Source organism: Pelophylax lessonae (genome assembly GCF_965119305.1).
Source record: "Pelophylax lessonae genome assembly, chromosome: 6".
In the NCBI taxonomy this organism is placed as follows: Eukaryota; Metazoa; Chordata; class Amphibia; order Anura; family Ranidae; genus Pelophylax; species Pelophylax lessonae.
The window spans coordinates 204287670-204304005 of record NC_138773.1 but is presented as its reverse complement, the minus strand read 5'-3'; the positions used below and the strand labels follow the sequence as shown (position 1 = coordinate 204304005).

General features: G+C 43.4%; 2 protein-coding genes across 2 annotated transcripts in view; one reads left to right on the top strand and one right to left on the bottom strand.

Annotated features, from left to right (window-relative positions):
* The window catches only part of LOC309558940 (uncharacterized protein C2orf80), a 62086-nt gene extending 59457 nt beyond the window's left edge, over positions 1 to 2629 (top strand). The window contains exon 9 of the mRNA XM_082262039.1: positions 2459 to 2629. Coding sequence (XP_082118165.1) covers positions 2459 to 2542 — 84 coding nt within the window. The 3' untranslated portion in view covers positions 2543 to 2629. The remainder of the gene's footprint in view (positions 1 to 2458) is intronic.
* LOC309558932 (uncharacterized protein) overlaps positions 1 to 16336 on the bottom strand; it is a 754545-nt gene that overhangs the window by 15997 nt on the left and 722212 nt on the right. The gene's annotated exons all lie outside the window — the stretch shown is intronic.

Genomic DNA, 16336 nt, shown 5'->3' with positions numbered 1-16336 from the left:
CAATTACATCATCTGTTGCTAAGGAGTGGTCGGGAAGCCCACAAAGCTTTCTGTATTGAGTATAGATAGCAGCAGAGAGGAGGAGAGAGCCGGGAGGAAGATTTGCGGACTGTGCTCCCTCTCTGTACACTGGAGTGAGAAACACTGCCTTAGACTCCTGGGCCAACTCTGAGTAGGAAAAAGATAAAGCCAAATGACTGGAGGCATCATAGAGATTCATCTACTCCAGGGCAGGTTTGCAAGCTAGCAAAATAAAGCAGCTGGCAAAAATGCAGAGCCCACAAACATCAGGCTGCATAGAATGTGATTGCAGCCCCCGTCTCCTCCCCAGGCTGGTTGGGGGGGGGGGGGGGGGATAACACCGCTCACAACTTCTCACTGCTCTGTCTCACTCCTCCTGTAGTGATACGAGGGATGAGATGGGATAAGAGCTTTTGTATTAGGAGGGGGCATTTAGAGAGAGGAGGAACATATTTTGTGGTGGGGGAGGGATGCATGCTAGGAAAAAGGGATTGGGAAGGTTACTAGGAGAGGGGACTTGGGGTGGAATTTTTGCTAGGATAGTTGACTTGGGGGGGGGGTATTGTGCCAGGAGAGGTGATTTGAAGGGGGGGTTTGTGCTGGGAGAGGAGGTTTTGGGGGGGGACTTGTGCTAGGAGAGGGGATGAGGGGAAATTGTGCTAAGAAAGGCATCTTTTTCTATGTTTCATGCAGATAGGACAGACCATTAAAAAACGTGATGCGTGGGGCAATGCACAAAAAAGCGTGTGCTCAGACACACCTCCTGCTGTAAATGAGCCCTCAGACTGGTGTGCCCTGAGATTGTGCACAATTGTAAAGGGTGCCGTGACTAAAAAAAAAAGGTTAAAAACACCTAAGACACCTAGGTGAGAATCTTAAATTACTGAAAACTGACTTAAGCAAAGCAGGCAAAAGATATAATGAAATAATAAAACAACACCCTCTTATACTTTCTGCTAACCAGTATATCAATAGGACATGGAGATGAACTGTTCAAGTTAAAAAAAAAATTACCTGCAAATCCAAGGAAATTTCAGAATAGAACTGCTTTAAGACTGGACATATATGAAAAAACCCTGGCTGTATCACTGCAAAGAACTTGCATAAAGAATTGAATGTCCTGGATGTGATGGGAAACTGTCCCACTATGCAAGACTGCTGTGTTTTTCGCACAAACCTAATAAACTTCTAGTGACATATTTATGAATCACGAATCTGACATTCACCAAATATTCACTTCAGGTAGCAGTGATTGATTTACCGCCAGTAAATTGTAAAAGTCACAATTACTACTTTGTAAATTTACTCCTAGGATAAGCTAGAAGGAAAAAAAAATATTTACAGAAAATAAATGAAAAAGAAAAGACAATAAGCAACAAGAAAATAAATGTGCTTAAAAGTCAAAAAGTACCTAACAAGAACTTATCAAAGTAGATCCAATTTGAGGTATCACAGTCACTGTCTCACTCATAAATGACTCCCAGCATTCCTTCATAGATTTGATGGAGATGAGAGCTTTCTGGTCCATGAAACAGGAGTTTACAGAAATAACAGAACCAATCAAAGGGCGTGCTGCAGGGACGTGGATGGTGTTCCTTAATGTCATATTTTCAAATGATATCCATATTTTCAGATGACAATGTTTTGCCATCCAATAACTAATATATTCGTAAAAGGAATAAAATTATGATTCATTAGATACCAAATATGCAAACAAATCAATGCATAGTTTGCTTGGGAGAACCTTCTTCACCAGAGATGTAAGATTCCCATTCTCACCACTCAGTTTGGGGTAGCTATAGAAAAAGAACTATAGAAAATTATCCAAAACACCTAAAATCCACAATGAACTACTTCCTTTAATTAAAAAGTTTTTTTTAGAACAATTTCAAAGCTATGCTGCCCAAAACTCTTTCAAGTATTTTAGTGGCCTTTCTTTATAAACCTTTCCCAAACTTTTTTTAACACAAAGAAACCCTTTAAATAATTCTCATGTCTCCCTGCTTAATTTTTACATCTACAGTTTCAAGTACATTAGTGAGATCAGTTAGTTGTAAATTGAATGACCTAATAAAATACAAATAATTTGACAACCACGGCAGACCTTTTTTAACACCCCTTTTCTCTTTAAGACAAAAAGAATACCAGTAATAATAATGAAGCAAATATTAATAATAATATAATAATAATGATAATAATAGTAATTGGCCAGAAAAGAAACACAAGTAGTGTAAATTGTAGTATCACGTACATTGGTATTGAATGAAAAAATTCCCCCTCACCTTGGAGGTCATTGAAAAAGTCACAAGTGAATGAATGGAGTTGTCCATAGTAAGTAATTTTTGAAGCTTGTTTTACATTTTATTTTATTAATAGTTTGTGTACTATGTGTGTATTTTTGAATACATATAATTTTCCTACTCTTGCTTTGTTACAGGGTTCAGAAAGACAAGAAACATCAATAGTCTCTGACACTGAAGAAGATACAACATCAGAAACTGAAAGTGAAATAAATCCTTAAAGAAACTGATAACATTTATCCCACGTTGACATATTGCATTGCTTAGTAAACAAAGGGATGTGTAATTCAATGCAGTAATTCCTTTTTTTTTTTTTTTTTTTTTGGACAAAAACTGACCTAACCGCTAGACATTATACCCATGTTACATTGTTTTCTAGTCTCTAGTCTGTATCCATATTTACATTCTGTTCTAAATTCATTCCAACTGTGTCTGTTTCTTGCAGGCTTTGAGATGTTTAAGAACATCTTCTCTCTTCATGTGTTTTATGGCAGCATCTTCCTTTCATAGCTACCTGCTATGTGGTTCCAATTTTGCCTTTTTTCTTTCCTTTTGGCCTCATGGTCCTTGTTTTGCTCTATGTACCTTTTACTTTTATCTATTCTTTTCTTCCCTGTCTATAAATGTCCTTCTTGGGCTTCTGTCATGCCCTTCTGCCTTCGATGTGTCTTGCTTTGTTCTTCCCTCCAGCGTTTTGAGAATACCTGACTACCTTTTTTCACTTACAGTACCTGTCCGAAACAAAATATTCTATCATTTTTATTGAAACAGTTTTAACAGTTCTAAACTGAGGGCCACATGGCAATTGTTTCAGTCTGCTGATTCCTAATGATTGCTTCCTGCTTGTTACATATTCCCCCCATACTTCAAAATACTGTATATGTTTCCTGTGGACTAATGACAATTTTGAGTGGAAGGAAAATGTATGAAAGTCAGGTAAATCTTCTTTATATAAAAAAAAGTACAAGTTAAATTGAATAAATAATATTAACGATTGTTTCTGAAGCCAATAGGGCTGCTGATATTGGCTGGTGATACATTATCTCAGAAGCAAGACACAGGAACCTGTTGCCTGCTCCTGCGTTAAGAACTTTGAGGAACCATTATTTTGACATGCTGAAGAAGAAAGTGGGCCTGTTTTTTTTCTTATATATATTATAGACATGGAGGTCCCATAAATAGTAAAAGTCTGGTTGCTTTACTCAACGTTTGTCAGGATTAGGTGATACTATTTATTTACATGCACGTTGTGATTAGGTAAGGGCCTTTTCAAGTCCTGTAAATGTCAGAGTGCTACTGGTACTGGCTCTGGCAGAAAATCCTACTACTTATCCTTTGCAGATATGGGCCTATGGCTTTGTTTCCTGACATCAGGATTCCCTACATTTTACTTTAGTTTGGTTTTCTTTGTTTTAGCCCTTCATGTCTTCTAATGACCTTTATTGGCCTAGAACCCTTGCTCTTTATTTCTCTTACCAGTAAGATTTTTGTCTTTTACTCTGAAAGGTTCACTAAAACATTTCAGCACAAATACGGATTGATTGGAATTAACTTTTTTCTTTACTCTACTGCTTGTGGATTAGACCATTTTTATCATTTATAAACCAACAATAATTCATGATTGCTGCATTTTTGAATGTATACTGTATACTCCTTATAGTTTCCTCAAAGAAAATTTGCACATGTGAACTCTTCTGATAATAACAGCCATACAGTATACTGTATCTATAGGGAGAGCATTCCATTTTCCTAATAAATTTGATTACACTACCAATATAAAGCTGTGCTTTATTTACAGGTGTGCAATACTATGTTCAATAAATGGGGGTTGATTTTGGTAGAAAGAAAGGGACATTTGCATGTTTAGGATAGATTATACATTTTGGGAAGACAAGCTATTTGCATTCTAAACTTCTTTCATTCATATATGCAGCGTGTGGCAGAATTCTTGTTAATGGATAATAGATAATAGATAATATAATACATACATTTCAAATACAGAATCAACATTTGTTAGGTGACTTATATCTATAAACGCATATAAGAATAGTAGGTAAATCATTAGCGCAGGGGGCTAATCAGGGGGCTTTTTAAACCCCCTGATTAAGGGAACATGCAGAATAAATATATAATGTATTTCTATATTTGTAGAACTGTAATCATTAAACAAACACAAATAAAATAATTAGTTCCCTCTAATTTTTAAGATCAATAAGAAATGTTGGTCTCTTCTCAAAGTGATTCTAAGAACAGAAGGTTTTTGCCTTCATGCCCCCCCTCTTCACCTCGTACTTACCTGAGCTTGAAACCGATCCAGCTCTGCCCAAGAGCAACAGCTCTCTCCTCTTTCTTTCTCCTCACTGGACAGAAAGGCAGCAGCACCATTGGCTCCTGCTGCAGTCAATCACAGCCAGTGAAAAGAAAGCGGGGTGGGGGGCGGCTAGGTGCACTCTGTGTGTCAATGGACACATGAGGATTAATTTACTAAAACTAGAGAGTGCAAAATCTGGTGCAACCCCATAGTGTGCGGCTTGAGATCAAGCCTGCACAAGTGCCCCCTTTGGCTTGGGTGAGGAACAATGAGCGACGGCAGAGGACACCAGAAGAGGAGGATCAGGGCTGCTCTGTGCAAAACCACTCCACAGAGCAGAAGTGGTACGTTGTTTGTTTGTTTTTGTTTTTTTAAATAATTTTAGGAAAGCTATAAATCTAAGGAATAAGGAAGACACCTCCATGTACCTGAATGTCTTTTTATTTTTTATGTCGTGCTACCCATGACAATTAATTATTAGGCCTCTCTGTTATTTAAAAGGCTGGTCTGTGGTTGCTATTTTCTATTAAAGGGAAATTATATTTTACTGCTATATCTAACGAGAAGAACCTTTATTTTATTTTTTTTTAATTTTCTTTACATATTTTTTTTTTTTAGAAAAGTCAGTAATATTAGGGTTTTAATTGCAATTAGAATAAGTGAACCTGAAAAGAGGAAGGGTATTCAGTCTGTCAAAATAGTTTTTTTTTTAACCTCTTGGTGCCGACAGTACGCAAATATGTGGCGTCTCGGTGGGTGGGTGTGACAGGAGTCACTTTGGGCATGGGGGTTGTGGACCCCAAATTCCTTTAGAGAGGTTGGGGGGCACCATGCCCAGCCTTATGGGGCTCTCTTATGTTTAAGTCACCCTGCATCTGTTATGGATGCAGGGTGACCAGGAGGGTGGTGAACACTGAAAATATGGTTTGGACTACTACAAATGGGACAGTCACATTCAGAAATAATGTCTCCCTTGTAAAATGACGATGTTATTCCCTGTATAGTATGAGGTCTCTGACCAGGAAGTACCACTCCTAATATGGTCATTCCAGGAAGTTCAATGAGGAGATGGGCTGTCTAAACAATGTTGCTTTTGGTCTGAGGTGGCTTTCCATTCACCTATTGTCAGGTGTGCTAATGACCTCACCTGTTGTCTGCTAAGGGATGTATTGACTCTCAGAGTAATGTGTATTGAGGGCTCGTTAGGGAACCATTGTTCTGTGTCTGACTATTGTGTACATTGATTTCCCCCTGGGGCTTCTGTCTCATTGCACATAACAGTCCTTCCGGTCAAGCTGGACCAATCCCTGCTGACTCATTTTCAAGTCCTCATTTGCATGGCTGGAGAGGACCTGAATGGGAACTGCAGGTACTTTGCAATTGACCAATGGGAGGGCGGTTGTTGGGGGCAGGATGTTCCAAATTCTGTATAAAAGTGTGCTGTGTTCTTCCAATAAATTATCTTCCTGTTTGAACTTACATACAGCCTGCTTGGTGTTTGTTCTAATGGATTCCGGACGGCACATAGCTGTAGTTCGGATCCCGGATCCTTGGTTGACCGAACCTTCAGACGTTGCGATCTGCAAGCTGACTCACTAGAAACAGAGGAGTGTCGGGAGAGCGGACAAAGCGAGCAAGGGTCTCGTCACATTGGTTGGCAGCGGTGGGATTTGCTCTCCAGTTACCGGGACACTCCAAACCACCACAGTCAATGACCAGCTATGCAGCATGCAGGAGAGCCACGCTGAAAGACTTACTTGAGAGCCGCGGAGAGACCGGTGGGACAAAGAACAAGGCCACCCTGATCAGTGAGCTATCCGAGATGGATAAGAGGGATGGTGATGCAGGACCCTGGTCAGTTGAAGGCTTGTTTCAGCAACGAGTTCGAAAGCGGTTGGCATTATATGGTGCTAACCCATCAGAGACCGCCATACAGAGTGCCATTAGAGACATCCAGCTGCAGGATGAATGGCAAGAGAGGGAACGAGAGCGGCAACATGAGCAGAGAATGGCAGAAATACGGCAATCTGAGAAAACGCCTAAAGATGCAGCGTCCCCATATGAGGAGGAATTTCTCTGGAGGTAGCAGCAACACTTGGTCCAACAGGATGGGCCTGTATCAGAGGAAGCCATACTGGACTGGAGAGATTTCACTCGAAAGGAAATGTGGTATGAGGCCTTAGAGGATGAGCAGTGGAGGCGGAAAGAGAACCTTCCCAGCGAAGAACAGCGGTTCCAGGTATACGTTGCCCTGCGGTTACCTTTCCTAGGAGAGCAACCCCTGCATGAGTGGGTGACGGAGCTGTGGAACCTGATTCGGAAGGAGTTGTGGCTGGATGAAGCTTACCGGGCACTAAAGTGGTACGCCACCAGCTACAACCACTGGATGGCTGATGACAATATGCCGGAAGGTGATCACATTTGCAGGGGGGCACATTTGCTTTTGGGGGGGCTCTCTTCTCTAAGTGGGGGGGACGATTTCTACAAGTGGCATGCACTTCTGATTCTGCAGAATTCATTCATCTCAATGTGTCATCTAATCCTTCTCTGTCTCTCCACAGGTATGTGTCCAACTTTGCTTGCAACCATCCAACATTGAAAGCGTGTACCTGCGTTTTCTAGGCTTTGTTTTAATGTGGTATGTGTCCAACTTTGCTTGCAACCATCCAACATTGAAAGCGTGTACCTGCGTTTTCTAGGCTTTGTTTTAATGTGGTATGTGTCCAACTTTGCTTGCAACCATCCGACATTGAAAGCGTGTACCTGCGTTTTCTAGGCTTTGTTTTAATGTGGTATGTGTCCAACTTTGCTTGCAACCATCCAACATTGAAAGCGTGTACCTGCGTTTTCTAGGCTTTGTTTTAATGTGGTATGTGTCCAACTTTGCTTGCAACCATCCAACATTGAAAGCGTGTACCTGCGTTTTCTAGGCTTTGTTTTAATGTGGTATGTGTCCAACTTTGCTTGCAACCATCCAACATTGAAAGCGTGTACCTGCGTTTTCTAGGCTTTGTTTTAATGTGGTATGTGTCCAACTTTGCTTGCAACCATCCAACATTGAAAGCGTGTACCTGCATTTTCTAGGCTTTGTTTTAATGTGGTATGTTTATTTGTTTATCCAGCTGTAAACTGGTGCTGCTATATGCTTTCTTACCTTAAATTTATAACCATTACAGCCTTTAACCTTTAGAGGTATCCCCCGGTTATCTGTAGATCTTTCTGAAGTGAAACCCAGTGCCAGCTAACCAGCCCTAATTTATCAATTCCTGATTGCTTAATTGGATAAGCCCCCACCCCAGGTCTAAAAGTATATAAGTGCAGCATCACTTGGGGACAGCACATTTGCAGGGGGGCACATTTGCTTTTGGGGGGCTCTCTTCTCTAAGTGGGGGGGACGATTTCTACAAGTGGCATGCACTTCTGATTCTGCACTTCAGAGAATGCACAAAGTGAATGAACACAGGAAAGGCTGAGATATATACCACATATACTGCAGGTGATCTCCATTATTTTTTTTTTTTTTGTCTCACCTCTTCATCTCTATCCTGGTTAAATGCACTCTCTGCCACTTCTTCTGACTGCACTATCCTCCATCCTTAAATTCTCTCTACTTCACCCCTCTTCTCCACGCCACAGCTTATATATATCATCCTCACTTCTGTCCTCACCTTATTACTGCACTCACCATCTCCTGCTATTTCTAAATCCACATGCACACAAATCTTCAAGGACACTGAGGCATGTCCCTTCATATAAATCACACTCTCATATTACCACCCTCACCTTTCTGCTTCTCCTGGCCTCTGGAGACATATCCCCAAACCCTGGGCCTCCATCTACCCATGCTCAATACACCACCTACCCTACACCCTCTGGCTGCAGTCGCAGTCAGCACAATCTAGTTCCTATCTCTCTTCTTCCCAAGACTGGACTCCCTTTCTCTTGCGCCCTTTGGAACGCCCGCTCTGTCTGTAACAAACTCACCTCTCTCCATGACCTTTTCATCGCTAATTCATTTAATCTACTCGCCATCACCGAAACCTGGCTTCACGAATCCGACACTGCGTCTTCTGCTGCCCTATCCCAAGGTGGTCTTCTATGGACTCACTCCCCTAGACCCAACGGACGCAAGGGAGGGGGTGTCGGGATCCTTCTAGCCCCACATAGCTCCTTTCAGGTACTTCAGCCGCCTCCCTCTCTGTCACTCTCCTCATTTGAGGTACACTGCATTCGTCTTTTCTCCCCTGTCTCTCTAAGGATAGCTGTGATCTACCGCCCCCCTGGACCAGTATCAACCTTTCTTGATGACTTCTCCGCCTGGCTACCCTACTTTCTCTCTTCTGAAATCCCCACAATCATTCTTGGCGACTTCAACATCCCTATTAATACTAAAACTCCTACCACTTCCAAACTTCTAAATCTAACCTCCTCCTTTCACCTGAAGCAATGGATACATGCTTCTACTCACTCTGAAGGCAATATCCTTGACCTTGTTTTCTCCCACCTATGCACCCCGCACAACTTTTCCAACAATCCTTTCCCTCTCTCTGATCACTACCTTATTAGTTTCATTCTTTCCCTCTACTCCACCTCCTCTCCCTCCAGCTACCGTACAGTTACCCGCAGAAACCTACGCCATCTCAACCCTTCTCTTCTCTACTCTGCTACCGACCACCTCTATGACAAAATCGCACCCCTGTCCTGCACCAACCTAGCCACTTCTGTCTACAACACTTCACTCTTAGCCTCCCTGGACACATTGGCCCCCCTCACCACACACCGAATCAGGCCCAGACCCCTTCAACCTTGGCAAACCGATAACACTAGAAGTCTGAAAAAGCATAGCCGTGCTCTTGAGCGCCTATGGCGTAAGACTCGGTCTCAGAATGATTTCAACCAATATAAATCCGCCCTACAAAAATACAATTCCAGTCTCCACACTGCCAAACAGACCTATTTTATCACTCTCATTAACAGCCTGTCATCACGCCCCCGGCAACTCTTCGCTACCTTTAACTCTCTACTCCGTCCTCCACTACCCCCTCCCACCGACTCACTCACTGCCCAGGAGATTGCCAACCACTTCAAACAGAAGATTGACACAATTCGTAAGGAGATCGTTGCTGTTCAGATACCTTCCTCCATGCCTTATGCTTCACGCCCACAAGTGCGATCATTACTTCCCTCATTCAACCCTGCCACTACAGACGAGGTTGCTAAACTACTTGCTAACGTCCACTTAACAACCTGCCCTCTGGATCCTGTTCCCTCGCAAATGCTACGTTCACCTTCTGGCCCTATTCTACACTCTCTAACCCACATCTTCAATCTCTCTCTCTCTCTTCTGGCATCTTCCCCAACTCTCTAAAACATGCACTAGTCAGCCCCATACTTAAAAAGCCCTCACTGGACCCAACCGATCTGAACAACCTACGCCCTATTTCCTTGTTCCCCTTTTCATCCAAACTCCTCGAACGTCTAGTCTACAACCGACTGTGCGACCACCTTGCCGAGAATAGCCTCCTTGAGCCCCTTCAGTCTGGATTTCGGCTTCAACACTCCACTGAAACTGCACTCCTAAAGCTGACAAACGATCTGCTAACGGCCAAAACCAATGGACAGTATTCTTTACTCCTACTTCTGGACCTTTCTGCTGCCTTTGATACGGTTGACCATCCCCTCCTCCTCAAAAAACTCCATGCCTTTGGTCTCCGTGACTGTACTCTTAACTGGTTATCTTCCTACTTATCTAACCGCACCTTTAGCGTTACCTACAATTCTACTTCCTCCTCTCCTCTTCCCTTCTCTGTTGGAGTTCCCCAAGGCTCTGTTCTTGGACCCCTCCTATTTTCAATCTACACCTCCTCTCTAGGTCAGTTGATAGCCTCCCACGGCTTCCAATACCACCTCTACGCTGACGATACCCAAATCTACCTATCCACTCCTCAGCTCTCTCCCTCAGTCTCCTCACGTATCACTAATTTACTATCAGATATATCCGTCTGGATGTCTCACCACTTCCTCAAACTCAATCCATCCAAAACCGAGCTTATAATTTTTCCTCCACCTCGTGCCCCTTCCCCTGATTTCTCCCTCAATATCAATGGCATTACCATCAGCCCATCCCCACATGCCAAGGTCTTAGGTGTTGTCCTGGACTCTGAACTCTCCTTCAAACCCCACATCCAATCGCTGTCCAAATCTTGCCGCCTCAGCCTCCGCAACATCTCCAAAATACGCCCCTTTCTAACCAAAGACACAACAAAACTCCTAGTTCACTCCCTGGTCATCTCGCGCCTCGACTACTGCAATTCCCTTCTCATTGGCTTACCTTTACACAGGCTATCCCCCCTTCAATCCATCATGAATGCTGCCGCCAGACTCATCCACCTCACCAATCGCTCAGTGTCCGCTGCTCCTCTCTGTCAAGCCCTCCACTGGCTTCCGCTCACCCAACGCATTAAATTCAAAATACTTACAACATCTTACAAAGCAATCCACAGCCTAGCCCCCAGCTACATCACCAGCCTCATCTCAAAATACCAACCTAATCGCTCTCTTCGTTCCTCTCAAAACCTCCTGCTCTCTAGCTCACTCATCACCTCCTCCCATGCTCGCCTCCAGGACTTTTCCAGAGCCTCTCCAATCCTATGGAACTCCTTACCGTTATCTGTCCGATTATCCCCCACTCTATTAGCTTTTAGGCGATCTCTGAAAACCCTCCTTTTCAGAGAAGCCTATCCTACCAACCCCTAACAAATGTACCTCCTTTTTCTCCATCAACCCATCCCCCACGGTTATTGCCTTTTGTTTCACTTGACCCTCCCTTCTAGATTGTAAGCTCTAACGAGCAGGGCCCTCTAGTTCCTTCTGTTTTGAACTGTATTGTAACTGTATTGTCTTCCTTCACATTGTAAAGCGCTGCGCAAACTGTTGGCGCTAAATAAATCCTGTATAATAATAATAATAATAATATAGTGGCCTGGGCTTGCTGTGGATGGCCTTTGAGGAGAGGGACTTTGGATGTCCTGCAGAGTTTCAGCGCTGGGAAATCCAGGACACCAGGGAAGCCCTACTGGGTCTCCCCAAAATGGATGACTTGGGGTCAGACCTGATTCATCTGGTCGGAATGGAGTGGGAACTGGAGCAGGACTACCAACGCCTGCTCTGCTCCATTCCACCCCAATCTACCCTGCAAGCAGAGCCGGAGTCCTGGGTTGCAGATCCAGGCCCACAACCCTTCAGTTGGAGAGACAGTACAGACTGGGGGTACTGTGAAGACCCACCGATGGTAGGGGGAGATGGGACCGAGGTCTCTCTACCGGCCCTACAGGGAGGCTGGGCAGCCAGCCCAGGTCCCCAGCTACAGCAGGAGTTACAGGGAGCTGAAGGTGTCGTCCTTCCTTCCAAGCAGCAGTGTACCTTCCAGGGAGAGGAGACAACTAATCGTTCTCCCCAACCACAAGTAGACAACCGCCCTGACCCCAATGGTACAGATGGGACCGCGGTCTCTGCACCAGACCTACAGGGATGCTGGACGGCCGGTCCAGATCCCCAACCTGCCCCACAGGAATACCAGGAGGAGGAGGCAGGCGAACCCTCCTCTCTACAGCAGACCCCCAACCAGGTTCTGGGGGTAGAATTTGCCAACCCCAACCCAGCAGAAGAGCTAGCAACAGGGCAGAGTGCTACCATCTCCACCTGTACACCCCAGGAATGCTGGGCAGTCGGCCCAGATCCCCAAAAGCATGAGGAAGTGAGCCCATTCACCCTGTCTTCTCTCCAGCGGCTGAAAGGAATCCTGGGAGAAAGACCAGTTCATGCTTCTTCCCTACGGCGGTGATGTTCTACAAGAGTGGCAGAGGTTGGCTGGGTGAGTGATGTTCTGTCCCGGGCAATTTGTTTGGGGTACTTTGTGGGTGCAGACATTGGAGGACTGGAACTATGGACTAACTTCGAAGTAAACCCGGTTAGGGTCTCCTTCTGTGTTAGTCTCCTGCCGAAAGGGGAGAAATGTGACGGGAGTCACTTTGGGCATGGGGGTTGTGGACCCCAAATTCCTTTAGAGAGGTTGGGGGGCACCATGCCCAGCCTTATGGGGCTCTCTTATGTTTAAGTCACCCTGCATCTGTTATGGATGCAGGGTGACCAGGAGGGTGGTGAACACTGAAAATATGGTTTGGACTACTACAAATGGGACAGTCACATTCAGGAATAATGTCTCCCTTGTAAAATGACGATGTTATTCCCTGTATAGTATGAGGTCTCTGACCAGGAAGTACCACTCCTAATATGGTCATTCCAGGAAGTTCAATGAGGAGACGGGCTGTCTAAACAATGTTGCTTTTGGTCTGAGGTGGCTTTCCATTCACCTATTGTCAGGTGTGCTAATGACCTCACCTGTTGTCTGCTAAGGGATGTATTGACACTCAGAGTAATGTGTATTGAGGGCTCGTTAGGGAACCATTGTTCTGTGTCTGACTATTGTGTACATTGATTGCCCCCTGGGGCTTCTGTCTCATTGCACATAACAGTCCTTCCGGTCAAGCTGGACCAATCCCTGCTGACTCATTTTCAAGTCCTCATTTGCATGGCTGGAGAGGACCTGAATGGGAACTGCAGGTACTTTGCAATTGACCAATGGGAGGGCGGTTGTTGGGGGCAGGATGTTCCAAATTCTGTATAAAAGTGTGCTGTGTTCTCCCAATAAATTGTCTTCCTGTTTGAACTTACATACAGCCTGCTTGGTGTTTGTTCTAATGGATTCCGGACGGCACATAGCTGTAGTTCGGATTCCGGATCCTTGGTTGACCGAACCTTCAGGCGTTGCGATCTGCAAGCTGACTCACTAGAAACAGAGGAGTGTCGGGAGAGCGGACAGAGCGAGCAAGGGTCTCGTCACAGTGGGCCTTAACGCTGCATATTTGTGTACCTAAATGTAAATACAGCTGTGCTAAGAGTATGCACCCTGCGCATTCCTGCCACAATTACTGGTGGCTAATGGAAAGCTCCCGATCGCTACTTGCAATCGAGAGCTTTCTGATCATGTGACTGCCGTGACAGCCAATCCCAGTAGTCACATGATCATAAACCCCACTCCACCTCCTAGCATCTGAAACACTTTAAAGGACCGGTAACAAGAGGTTAATCAGATCTGGGAATGGAAAAATGGGAAATGCAAACCATGCATGTGTCTAAATGTGTAAATATATATATACATATATATATATACAGTGTGTATATATATATATATATATATATATATAAATATATATATATATATATATACAGTGGGTACGGAAAGTATTCAGACCCCCTTAAATTTTCCACTCTTTGTTATATTGCAGCCATTTGCTAAAATCATTTAGGTTCATTCTTCTTCCTCATGAATGTACACATAGCACCCCATACTGACAGAAAAACACAGAATTGTTGACATTGTTGCAGATTTATTAAAAAAGAAAAACTGAAATATCACATGGTCCTAAGTATTCAGACCCTTTGCTGTGACACTCATATATTTAACTCAGGTGCTTTCCATTTCTTCTGATCATCCTTGAGATGGTTCTACACCTACATTTGAGTCCAGCTGTGTTTGATTATACTGATTGGACTTGATTAGGAAAGCCACACACCTGTCTATATAAGACCTTCCAGATCACAATGCATGTCAGAGCAAATGAGAATCATGAGGTCAAAAGAACTGCCTGAAGAGCTCAGAGACAGAATTGTGGCAAGGCACAGATCTGGCCAAGGTTACAAAAAGATTTCTGCTGCACTTAAGGTTCCTAAGAGCACAGTGGCCTCCATAATCCTCAAATGGAAGACGTTTGGAACGACCAGAACCCTTCCTAGAGCTGGCTGTCCGGCCAAACTGAGCTATCGGGGGAGAAGAGCCTTGGTGAGAGAGGTAAAGAAGAACCCAAAGATCACTGTGGCTGAGCTCCAGAGATGCAGTCAGGAGATGGGAGAAAGTTGTAGAAAGTCAACCATCACTGCAGCCCTCCACCAATCGGGGCTTTATGGCAGAGTGGCCCGACGGAAGCCTCTCCTCAGTGTAAGACACATGAAAGCCCGCATGGAGTTTGCTAAAAAACACCTGTATTAGATCAAAAGGGGGCTTCTACTAAATACTGAGCAAAGGGTCTGAATACTTAGGACCATGTGATATTTCAGTTTTTCTTTTTTAATAAATCTGCAACAATGTCAACAATTCTGTGTTTTTCTGTCAGTATGGGGTGCTATGTGTACATTCATGAGGAAGAAGAATGAACCTAAATGGTTTTAGCAAATGGCTGCAATATAACAAAGAGTGAAAAATTTAAGGGGGTCTGAATACTTTCCGTACCCACTGTATATATATATATATACATATTGTATTACCAAAAGTATTGAGACGCTTGCCTTTACATGCACATGAACTTTAATGGCATCTCAGTCTTATTCCAGAGGGTTCAATATTGAGCTGGCCCACCCTTTGCAGCTATAACAGCTTAAATTCTTCTGGGAAGGCTGTCCACAAGGTTTAGGAGTGTGTTTATGGGAATGCTTGACCATCCTACCAAAATAGCATCTGTGAGGCCAGGCACTGATGTTGGAGAGAAGGCGTGCCTCGTCTGATCCCAAAAGTGTTCTATCAGGTTGAGGTCCGGACTCTGTGCAGGCCAGTCAAGTTTCTCCACCCCAAACTGGCTCATCCATGTCTTTATGGACCTTACTTTAACAATTTCATAATTTTCCTTTGGGATTAATAAAGTATGCAGTATTTTGTATTGTGCAATGGAGCGCAATCATGTTGGAACAGGAAGGGGCCATCCCCAAACTGTTCCCACAAAGTTGGGAGCATGAAATTGTCCAAAATGTCTTGGTATGCTGACGCCTTAAGAGTTCCCTTCACTGGAACTAAGGGGTCAAACCCAACCCCTGAAAAACAACCCCACACCATTATCCCCCCTCCACCAAATGATTTGGGCCAGTGTACAAAGCAAAGTCCATAAAGATGTGGATGAGTGAGTTTGGGGTGGAGGAACTTGACTGGCTTGCACAGAGTTCTGACCTCAACCTGATAGAACACCTTTGGAATAAATTAAAGAGGAAACTGCGAGCCAAGTCTTCTTGTCCAAAATCAGTGCCTGACCTCACAAATGTGCTTATGGAAGAATGGTTAAACATTCCTATAGACACACTCCTAAACCTTGTGGACAGCCTTCCCAGAAGAGTTGAAGCTGTTATACCTGCAAAGGGTGGGCCAACGCAACATTGAACCCTACGGACCAAGACTGGGATGCCATTAAAGTTAATGCGAGTGTAAAGGCAGGCGTCCCAATACTTTTGGTAATATAGTGCATATATATATATATATATATATATATATATACACACATATATATATATATATATATATATATATATATATATATATATATATATATATATATATAATAGATAGATAGATAGATAGATAGATAGATAGATAGATAGATAGATAGATAGATAGATAGATAGATAGATAGATAGATAGATAGATAGATAGATAGATAGATAGATAGATAGATAGATAGATAGATAGATAGATAGATAGATAGATAGATAGATAGATAGATAGATAGATAGATATGTAAACTTGCCTGACCTGTTATACAAAGTAGATACAATATACAAACATTATATGGACTGCACATGTAACATGGAATATATTTAAATT